Source organism: Pseudopipra pipra, chromosome 25 (genome assembly GCF_036250125.1).
Source record: "Pseudopipra pipra isolate bDixPip1 chromosome 25, bDixPip1.hap1, whole genome shotgun sequence".
NCBI lineage: Eukaryota > Metazoa > Chordata > Aves > Passeriformes > Pipridae > Pseudopipra > Pseudopipra pipra.
Window position 1 is genome coordinate 1287479 of NC_087573.1, and position 11250 is coordinate 1298728.

General features: G+C 59.4%; 1 protein-coding gene across 1 annotated transcript; it reads left to right on the top strand.

Moving 5' to 3' along the window:
- On the top strand, window positions 1–2846 carry OPTC (opticin). Its single transcript, XM_064635861.1, has 6 exons — window positions 1–288; window positions 671–806; window positions 1726–1884; window positions 1996–2198; window positions 2313–2408; window positions 2506–2846. The coding sequence occupies exons 1-6, from the start codon at window positions 67–69 to the stop codon at window positions 2674–2676; spliced, it is 987 nt and encodes a 328-aa protein (XP_064491931.1). The 5' UTR covers window positions 1–66; the 3' UTR covers window positions 2677–2846.
- The last annotated feature ends 8404 nt before the right edge of the window (window positions 2847–11250 follow it).

Consider the following 11250-nt stretch of genomic DNA (forward strand, 5'->3'; position numbering starts at 1 on the left):
CCCGAGCTGGCCCCGTGTCCCCCAGGATCACAGTCCCCAGGAGCAGTGACCCTGGCCGGGGGCAGGATGTGGAGCCTGGCCTGGCTGGGCATGGCCAGCCTGTGCCTGGGGGCAGCCTGGGCTGTGCCAGCCAAGGAGAGGAGGAAGGCCGAGAAGCCAAAAGCTGACCTGGCCCTCTATGAAAACCTGGACCTGGACAACTATGACCTGACTCTGGACAGCTACGGGGAGATCCTCGACCTGAGCAACTACGAGGAGCTCTACGACTACGGGGACCTGGCTCCCAAGGTGAGGGGGTGCAGCTGTTCCCAGGGTGAATCCCAAGGAAGGGGTTTGGTCCAAGGGTTGGATGGGGCACAGCTGCAGAACCAGCCTCTTGCACAAGCCTGCAAACCCTGGCAGCTCTCCCACCGCTCTTGCTGGTGGCAGGAAAGGCTTTACCCGACCCCAGCCTCTGCCTGGCGGGAGCATCACTGCAGGAACCTGGACTTGAGGTTTCCTGCATCCCTCTAGAAGGGGGGGGGTGTTGGAGAGCTGGGAGAGCTCGTCAAGGAGGAGCTGTGTTTTCAGTAAAACCCATCCAGTGCCCTTGAGCAGCGCTGCCCACCCTGGAGAGGGGAAGGGCAGGATCTGCTCAGCCTCTCCCCCTCACCCCGGGCTGTGCTTGCAGATCGAGGTTGGCACCTTGGCTCCTCGCCCCAAGGACCCCGAAACTCTCCCAGACGTGGGTGCCACGGCTGAAACCCCGAAACTGCAGCCTCCAAGCACTGCTGGTCCCGTCCACCCAGGGCCCATCCCCGTGCAGGGTGAGTGTGGAGCTCTGGGCTCGGTTCCTGTGGGATCCATCCACTGGGACACTCCTGTGTCCCAGGAGTGGCAGGGCTGGGGCTCTGGAGAATACGGAGCGAGTTCTCGTGCCACCAGCAGGCAGCAGCAGCTATTTGCTCTGCCAGGCCAGCGAGGAGACAGGGTGTTGGGGGTGAGTCTTCTCACACAGCAGGCAGGAGGGCTGCAGAGAGATTTCTGGGAAACAAGAGCTCCAGCAAAGCAGCAACATTTTAATGAGCAGAGGCATTGCGACAGCCGGACAGAGTAGCAATTAGATTAGTGACAATTAAAATCCTGTAGCGAGGGATAAATATCTTTATTCATTTTCTGTCACTCAGGACTGGGACAAATTAAGTGGGAGGCAAAGGGAAATTGTTGCCTTGCTGCTTTGAACTCCCCCACTAATGGATGCAGAGTCTTGTGGGAGACTTGGACAGGAGCTGGAGGAGAGGAGAGGGAGCACGTGTGGGGGGGACATGGCTTTACCCCTCCTGCCCCCCCCGCCCAGTGTGCTGGGACCCTCAGGCAGCCGAGACAGATGTTTTGCTCGATGCAAAACTTTTTCTCTTGCTTTGCTTCATTCAGTGGCCAAACTCAGGGGGCTGGGAGAGCCCTGGGTGTGAGGCTGCTGCGTTTGGCAGCTTTACATCCTCCCTTCTCCCAGGAGAGGGATTTGGCCCTGACCAGCTCGTTTATCAGCAGCTCCTTTGGCTGGGAGTGTCTGGTCCTTCCCTGGGTGAGGTGCCCTGGGCTGGCCCTCCGGGGAAGGTTTTGGGGCCGTGACAGCTCTGGGTGATAAAAACTCGGTGCCCCCTCAGCGTGGGCAGGGTGGGTGCTTCCCCCCACCTCCCTGCATGCTTCGGGGGGGCCATGCCAAGGGCGCCTGTGCCCCCCCAGGGCTGCCCAGCTGCCTGCTCTGCCTGTGCATCGGCACCTCCGTGTACTGCGACGACGCCGACCTGGAGCACATCCCAGCCCTGCCCCCGGAGACCACGTACCTGTACGCCCGCTTCAACCGCATCGGCGCCGTGCGCGCCGCGGACTTCACCGGGCTGGGTACGCCGGGGCCAGGGAGGGGCTGGGGAGGGACCAGGCCCCGAGTGGGGCGCGGGGAATAAAAGCTTCTGCCTCTGTCCCTCTTCATCTCCTCCCTCCGCTCCCCCCCAGAGAAGCTGAAGCGGATAGACCTGAGCAGCAATTCCATCTCCTGGGCGGACGTGGACGCCTTCCGCCGGCTGCCCAGCCTGCAGGAGCTCATCCTGCCCGAGAACAGGCTGACGGCCCTGCCCGAGCTGCCCCGCAGCATCGTCCGCCTCGACGCCCGGCTCAACAGGATCCCCAGCGCCGGCCTCCGGCCCGAGGCCTTCCGGGTGCGTGGGGGTGAATCCCGGCGGGTCTGAGCCCAAACCTGCTGTGCCAAGGGGTAAAGGGATGGTCCAGCAGGGCTGGGAGCAGGGATGTTTATCTCTCCCTTCTTCCCACAGGACCTGAAGCAGCTGCAGTTTCTCCACCTGTCCGATAACCAGCTGGATTTTATCCCGGCGCCCCTTCCCGAGAGCCTGCGCTCCCTGCACCTCCAGGTGAGGTGGGCCCAGACCCGGGTTTGTCTGCACCTGAGTCTGGCAGAGCCCACCTTTCCCTCCTCCCCCTTATCCCATTGATTTGTCCCTTTCCCAGAACAACAACATCCGGACGATGCACGAGGACACGTTCTGTGACAGCCAGGACCACAGCCAGGTCCGCAGGGCGCTGGAGGACATTCGCCTGGACGGCAACCCCATCAACCTCAGCCTCTTCCCCGACGCCTACTTCTGCCTGCCCCGCCTGCCCACGGGCCGCTTCTCCTGAGCCCCAGTGCTGGGAAACCCGGGGGAACATCCCCAGAGCACCCCAGAGCCCTCAGCCCCTGCTGCCCGTGGAAAACGTGAGGTTAAGGCTGCTGTGTTTCACCCCAGGGTGAGCTCAGTCCCGGGGCAGAGCAGGGATAATAAAGTAATAATGAAATGAGGACTTTTAAATGCGTTCAATGTCTTGTTCTCGACAGTGAGAGCAGCAGGAAGCCCTTGCCCAGCCCCAGTCCAGCAGCTCCTTTGGGAACAGTGCTGGTTTGCAAAGATGGGACTTCCCTGTGTCCCATTTCTTCAGTTCCCTCCCAGGGCCTTGGGAAGACCCCTCTGTGTCAGCTTTTGGGGTTTCCTGGATAGGGGTTGGCAGCTGTATTGCTCCAGGGAGTTGTTTTGGCCACATCAGGTTTGACCTGTCCCCAGCTCCATCAGGTGCAATTCCAGAGGGGTGTTGGCCCATCCAGGTGTGAGCTGTGGCCACAGCTGGACTGTCCCTGTGTGCTCCCCAAGAGGATGCAACAGGAAAACCCAGCAAAGGGCATCTGGAATCCTCCATCACCTCATCCCAGACCCATGGCAGTCCCGTGGCCCCAGGGACACTGGGATTTGGAACTGTCCTGGCACTAAGTGGGATCTCCAGCATGAGCCTCTGCCTGGAGGGAGAGCATCCCTGGGTTTGGGACTGCAGAGAAACCTGGAGCAGCACCAGAGCCTGGAGTCAAACAGCCCCAGGACCAGCAGGAAAATCACTCGAAGAGAGTTAAAATATCTCATATCAACCCAGCTTTCAACACCCAAAAAGAGCTGCCCAGTGGTGAGATATTTTAAATCTAATGTATTCATCCTCTATATTTTTATACACATGTAACAAACACGCACCGTGAGAGGGATGACACATCCCTGGAGATTCCAAACTCCTGAACCTAAACCACTGAGCTCAGCCCACGTCCTCCAGGCCCGGGGAGGCAAACGAAGGCGGCTGGAGAAAACCTCAGAGGAGGATCCAGCTCCTCACCCAGGGGCACCTGGAGAAAACCTCAGAGGGGGATCCAGCTCCTCACCCAGGGGCACCTGGAGAAAACCTCAGAGGGGGATCCAGCTCCTCACCCAGGGGCACCTGGAGAAAACCTCAGAGGAGGATCCAGCTCCTCACCCAGGGGCGCCGGGTGAGGCTGCGGCGCTGGCACAGCACAGGGAGCGTGTGTGGGCACCCCCCTCTCCCCTTGCCTTTCTCTCCCATGCAAAACCCAACTTGGACGTGGATTATGCTGATCCAAAAGCCAAGGCCCTTGGTAAATGGGAATTTGAAGCTAATCCAGCTTTTCCTTTCAGGCTGGATCTGAAATGTCAGGATTTATTACCGCTGCTGTCGCGTCATCTTTGGAACAGCTGCACCCACGGCCCCCCTGTCTGTCCATCCCCACAGCTCTGCTCCTTCCCCATCCATCCTTCCCACACCTTCACTCCATCCTTTCCCTCGGTGACGTCACCTGCTCCCGTGGGACGCGGGATTGCCGCCAGCCCCGCTCGGTTCCAGCGGGATGGAGTTGGCCAACTTTTCCCAACAGCACGTCCCGGCCCTTCGCATTCGTCCCACTAGAGGGCAAGGCAGAGTGTTTGGAAAGGCCTGACCTTAACACTGGACTGCAAACTCCCTCCTCTGCTGGTTCCCTCCCTCACGGGGTGGCCTTGGCACCTCTCAGGAATGCCCAGGTGCTGGGAATAGCTCAGGCACTGGGAATAGCCCAGGTGATGGGAGTTGGCAGAGGAAGGATCAGAAGGGGCTGCAGAGGGGAGAAGGGTTGGTCTCATGGGGAGCAGAGTGAGGTGGGTCAGGGGTGTCTGTGGGGCTCCTGGATTTCCAGAAACCCAACTTTTCTAAGAGTAATGGGGGCTCTGGGGGGACTCTGCTGGGGGACAGTTGAGATTTGGGGGGGTTGTCTTGCCTTGTGTGGCTTTTGGGTCCCCTCAGCCCCAGGGGAGGAGGGAGCAGGCTGGGCCAGCAGGTCTTCCTTTGCCCAGAGCCCTGGAGGGGGCTGAGCTGGGGCTGATTTTGGGAGAGGGCTGAGAGGGGCCTCAGCCCCACTGTTTGCTGTTATTGATTGTGCAGAGGATGGTGGGCAGTTATTGGTTGTGCCCTTGTTGTTGCCATGGTGGGGGAGAGAAACAGCAACCCCCTCCTGCCACTGGCCCCACAGCCCTTTCCTGAGGGAAAAGCCCATGGGAATGGACTGTCCCCAGGCCCTCCCCCAGCACCCCAGGCTGCCTGGCTGGATCCTGTCCTGGAGCCTTCCCCGGGGCTGGGGCTGGCAGTGGGTGTCAGAGAGGCTCTGCCCTCTCGTTCCCCCCATCCCTCCCCCCGGAGCATCTCCGTGTGTAATTCCTGCAGCTCTGCTCCCTCCCCCCTCCCCTCTCTGCCTCTCAAGGTCACCTTCCTCGCCTGGGCTGGATTTTCACATATTGATTGCTTGGCTCTCGCAGTGTCGGCTCGGAGAGCTCCCGAGCTCACGCCAGCTCAGCATCTTGCCGCTCTCTGGGAGAAGCTTCTCCATATGGGCCCCCCTCCTCCTCCATCCTGCCCTCCCCCACCCCACTCCCCTCCCAGCCCCAGCCCCGCATCCTGAACCAGCACCAGAGCACAGACAGGGAAGCCTCCGAGCCTGGAGAGCAGGATCCTTCTCCCTCCCCTGGCTCTGTCTCCTGGGGAGCGTGACACGAGCACACTCCTTCCCTCGGGCTGATTTAGGAGCTGGGACAGCATGTGACATCCTTGTGGGACTCTGTGGCTGTTTATGAGCTGCCTTCATCCTCTTCTGTCCTCTTCCTCCCACAGGTTCTCATCCCCCAGGGAGTAAGGAGCTCCCACTCCCTGCTCCCCACCCAAATTTCTTCTCTGTTTTCCTCCCACCTGCGTGACCAGGAGCAACCTGGTGTCCCTTGGCCACCACGTGGGGACAGAGCCATCCTCTCCTGTCCCTTTGCAGCTTCTCAGCCAGGGCAGCCCAGGGTTGGGAGGTCTGAGTCAGGAGCAGAGCAGTGCTGGCCGGGTCAGGGATGTGGAACAGGAATCACAGCAGCAGCAGGAGGAGGAGGATGGAGGCTTTTAGCCTTCCTGGGCCCCAGGCAAGCTGGGAAGAGGCCACATGGATAACACAGGTCTCTGTCTGGGACAGTGGCTGTGTTTGCCTCGGGCAGGCAACCGGTGGGTTTATCAGCCAAGTGCCAGATCAATGGCAGGCTGGAAAAGGGCCACTGCAGTGGGGATGCTGACAAGCTCCTGGCCTCCTCCAGGCCAGAAATCACCCTTAAACGCTGCTGGGGAGGAAATGCTGTGGCCCAGCTCGCCGAGGGAGCGAGGCAGGGATGATAACAGCGTTATTTATAGCCCTTCCCTGGCTCTTGGCTCGAGGCACTGGTTTGTGCTCCGCGTGCGATCGCTCGGGGCGGCTGTTTGTGCTGCTCCAGGCTGGACCAGAGCCCTCAGCCACCTCCCACCACCCTGCACCAGGGCTGGCTCCCATGTGTCCCACTCCCTGCCCCCATGCCAGGCAGCTGGACTGGCACCAGGCTCCCCCAGGCTGAGCAGAAACTCGTTTTCCTGCCCATATTCCTGAAGTCTCATCCAAAGGGTGCCCTGGGCCTGAGGGGTCCCACGTCCCCGGCACTGCTGGAGTCAGGAACAGGGACCACCCCGGGAGGGCCGTGGTGCTGCTCCAATTCCAGCTCTCTCCCTTTTTTTTCTGAAGGATCCCAGTGCTGGGATTCATTAGGTGGGAGCTGCGAGGGCTCTGGAGATGAAAGCGCCGCCCATGAATTATCTCCGGGGTGCAGACAGTTCCCTGGGTCCCTCCAGGGAAACTCAACAATGGAAATATGGGGGGAGAAACTGCTTGGGCTTTTCTTCTCCCCATTTTCCACTTCACCACTGGAAAAAAAAAAAAGGAGGAGAAAAAAAAATGCAGCAAAAAATGAAGAAAACACATTCTTTGCCTTTTCACATCTCCCCTTCCCCCCCAAATTGTGAATGTTTAGTGTGAAAATAATCCGTGGAAATTCAGATTTCTCCAGATCAGCCCCCTCCCTGCAGCACCCCTTGGGGTCTCCAAAGGGGTGGGGGCTCTCCTGGCTCTCCCCCACCCTGCTCCAGAGTGGGGCCCCGTGCCCTGAGCGGCTCCAGGGTGGGAGATGTGACCAAGACACTGCTATTATTGGCAGCGCCGCGTTAGGGCTTGTCAACAGGAGCCCTGACGCCTGGGAGAGGCTCCGTGTCGGGAGCACGTGTCCCTGGGGAGGGGGGCTCGGCTTAACCCAGATCCTGCAGAGGGAACAGCTCCGGGGGGCCTGGCCTGGGGGGAGGGAGCAGGGAGAGGGGGGGATGGAGCCGAGGAGGGGGAATCTCTGCTGGAAGTGCCTCTCCCAGGGAGATGGGTTGGGCTGCAGGATGCCCATGGAGTGGGAGCTGATGTCCCTGTTGCAGCCAGGAGTGAGCGTCACCTCCTTGGGGGGGGTGAAAGATGGGTGTCTGTCTCCCCAAAATGAGGGGATTCTCCCCCTGATGGTGATCCCAGATCCTGGCTCCTGCCCCTGAGCATCCTGACCTGTTGCTGCACTGGGCAGAGTCTCTCCAGCATCGTTCCCAAGGTGATTCTGTTCCTGCACCGTCTCCCTCGGCTGAGTGTGCCAAGAGTCTGACCAGGGAGAAATGATGAAAGGGAGGAAAATTCCAATAAGTGGCTTTTCCATGCTGCAATCCAGGCTTCTCCAGAGCTGCTGGGACAAGGACCAGCGTCCTGCTGGGCATGAGGGTCTCCCCCACTGGGAATTCATTCCCCAGCTCAGGGTTTCTCCATTCCTGGCTTTAGATTTATTTTATTTTTTTTAATTGGCCTGAAGCCAAGCTCTTCCAAGAGTGATTTGGGGTGGTCACGCGTTGGTTTGGGGGTGCTGCTCCCCTCGGGAGGGGTTTGGGGAGGCAGCAGCCGTGTGTTGGTGAGCTGTGGAGCCCAACGGGAGGAGGGGAGCCGAGCCCGGCTCTGATTGATCGGCGCCTTTTAAAATAACCACCCGGAGCCTGGAGCCTCCATTTCTGTAGGATGTGGAAAAACCTGGAGTGGGGGAAGAGAGAAACAGCTTTGAGCGAGCGAGTGCAAGTATTGCTAATTTATGATCAGAGAAATATATGTTTGAGTTGGAAGATTACAGGGAAAGGACCCGGTGTTCAGCCCATGAGAAATCTGTTTTCTCGAGAGGTTGGGAAAAGGCTTCCCCGCAGGGAAAATTGTGGGAACGCAGAACATGCTTACCCCAAATTGCTGCTTGAGTAATTATTTCTGCCTACCTGTCCCTCCCCTGGTGCTTTCAGCTGAATGGAGAGGTTTGGCTCTGCTGAACAGCCAAAGCCACCGTGCAGCTCCCGAGGGCTGTGCCAGCCCTGTCCATGGGGATGCACTTCCCTGCGAGGCTTTGGGGCTCACTGCCACTCCAACCCTGCACAGGAGCTTCCCTCTGGCTATTTTTTCCATGTCTGCTTTGTAGGGACGTTGCTTTGTGTCACCACACGTCCACCCAACCAGGCAAGCCAGGGTGGGGGGATTTGAGCTGTCACTTCCCAGGACACTTCCCTTGCCGAGGGGGCAGCAGAGACCCCCGGGAGAGCCCCTGTGTGCTGCCAGGACGGGATTTTCCCCCGTGTCCATCCCTGGGGTGAGTGACCCTGGCTGGAGGTTGGAGGGTCACTGGCTGCTGGGGACATGCAGCCCCCCGCTGTCCCTGTCCCCCCGGGCTCCTGGTGATGAGGTAATGAGGGTTTTACTGCAGTGGGCCGTGGACAGCTTTGCTAAGCACCGGCTCCCAGCCCTTCCCCGAGAGCCAGGCAGGCTCCCGGGCACATTAGGAATCGATTCACATCGCAAATGGATTGCCTGTGCTCTCTCTCCTCCACCTTTCTGTGCTCTCTGGCTGTCTCTGTGCCTGTCCCCTCCCCAGGGCTGCCAGCTCTGCCCCCTCAGCTGATGGGGACACCAGGGCTGGTTCCCCCCATGCAGGGCTGCAGCAGACAGCTCTGTCCCACCCCTGTCCCACCAGGATGGACCATCAGCTCCAGGGAGGTGTCACCCCCTCGCTGTGCCCCCGGGGACTCGCAGGACAGGCTGGAGCAGGTGACAAGTGTCTGCACGACCAGCCAAGCAGAGAAAAAATGACCCCAGCGAGGGCAGGGATGGGCTCTGCATCTCAACTGAGTCCCTGGGAGATGCCAGATGGTCCCTCCCATGGGGACCAGGGACCTGTCACCCCCCAGAGCCTCTGTCTGTGGAGGGGAAATGACAGCCATGGTGGCAGCAGGAGGTCGAGGTGTTTGGAGAAGGGAGTGTGGATTTTGGGGGGAACAGCCATGTTCTCTCTCATGGGAGTTTCCTCCAACTCCATCAACAGGTTGTTCTGATTGACCCCTCATTAATGAAAGGTGATCAGATCTAAAAGGGCTCTGAGTGTGCTGGTCACACCCCCAAAACTGCCCCTCCTGCTCACCCCCAGCTCGGAGTGCTGATGGCAGAGAGGGATGAGATCTCTGAAGGTGAGGGGAACTGAGACACGGGGTGAAAGGGGCATTTCCTAAGGATTCAGAGAGCCATGGAAGAGGACACCAGTCCCTCACACACCTCTGTGGCCTCTTTTTCCCCCCAGCTTCACCCAGGTGACCTGTGGCTGGGATGGAAAGCCCTGCAGGGGCTCAGGGTGCTGGGCCCCTCCATGGGATGGGAATGGTGGAGGCTGTGGAGCAGGGATGGGGGGACTTGGGTCAGGGGCCCACTCAGCAGCTTAAATGCTCTTTTGTCTAGATGGAAATTATTCCCTTTCCCTGCCTGGTTCCAGAGTGCCCAGGGTTGGCTGAAGAGGCAGAGGACACGAGCTGGGGACAGAAGGACACCTGGGATGGACAGACAGGCTGCAGCAGCACATCCTGCAGGTAGGTGGGCAGACAGGGAGGAGCAGAGGGAGCTGGGCTGCAGCAGGTCTTTAGGTGGCTTTGCCAAGACTTTCCTTAGGCTGGGAGAGTGGCAGGGGGGTGGCAGAGCCAGATCTGCCCCTCCCCATCCTCACTGCCCGGCTCTGGAGGGGGCTCACATGGCCGTGCCGACTCAACTGGCACGAGGGCACACACAGGGATCAATAGTTGTGCTTCTGAATTAATGATTCCTGGGCGGATCGATGCCTCTCCCTGTGCCTGCCGCACTCCTGATGAACACCAGCAGCGGCAGGGCCGGGGAGGTGCCGCTGCGGCGCCTTCTGCACCTCCATTTCTTTGTCTTTGAAGTGTGTTTGCTTTGCATTTGCCCCCAGAGCTGCTTTAGGCAGAGAGCAGGTGATTCCCATCTAAAGGACCCGCCGGGTGCTGCTGCTTCTTGGAGGGGGGACGTTGGGAAGGGCCGATGGCTCCGTGCTGGAAGGGAGGCTCTATAAATATGGATGTGGGTAATTTCTAATTGAACAACACAGCTCTCGGTGCTGGCGTGTGTCACTCCCTGTATTAGCTCTGCAATTAGAGCTTTTTTTCCCCACAATTGCATAAGGAGCTCTGGTGACTCACCGGCTCTAGGGGGGGGGGAGCGGCTCCGAGGCAGCGTCTGAGGTGTGAAAATCCGCCGCTCAGGTGCTCCCTGCTTTGCAAACCTTCCCCCAGCCCCCGCCACTCGTTGCCCTCCCAGTGCCACCACCCCACCGTGGCTCGGGGACAGCTGGCTGTCCCCCTGCCAGTGGCATCCCCGTGCACCCAGCAGTGCCTTCAGCTGGGGGTGATTCTGCCCCTCTCCTGGGGCTCTGTCTGCTCAGCAGTGACCCTTTGGTTCCAGCTCCCTGATTAAAACCCCGCGGTGTCAAAATCAATAAACGTCAGCTGCTGAGACCGTAATAAGTATAAAAATCCCCATTAGGGTGATGAATGGGGGGGAGAGAGAGTGCAGGGCTCTGGGGTGGTGATGCCGTGGATCTGCTTCGATCGGCAGGGGCCACAGCTCTGTCCCTGTGTGCTGCCCCGGCCATGGGCTGAGCCCCGGCTTGGAGCACTGTTTGAATCGTTCGTTAATGGCTCTTCATGAATGTGTTTGATGGTGTCACCAGCGTGGGAGAGGGGCCAGGGCTCAGAAAAATTGCTTATCCTGCCTCGAAGCTGAAAGAAAATGTGAAGACAGATTATGGAAGAGCGGGAGGAATTCCTGCTCTGCCCCATCCTGCTGATCTGTCCTGCAGGGACTGAGCGTGGCAGGGGCAGGAGGGAGGGGACCTCCAGTGCCATTAAGTAGTTGCCTGGGAAAAAATAGAAATCAATATGTAATTGTGGCCCCACCAATCCGTGGCCACGCTGCTTCTGCAGGAGAGAGTCCCGGCAGCTCCGGGTATGGAATGAGGCCAACGCGTTTCAGGTGAAAACTATGGAATTTTTCCTTAAATAGAACCAAAATATAGCAGCAGATGCAGGGACTGGAGCAGCCACAGGGATCCTTTGCAGGAGGGATGTTATTGCTCCTCCAGGGCTTCCCTGAGTTGCTGGAGTGATGCTCCTGGCCCGTGGAATCTCCTT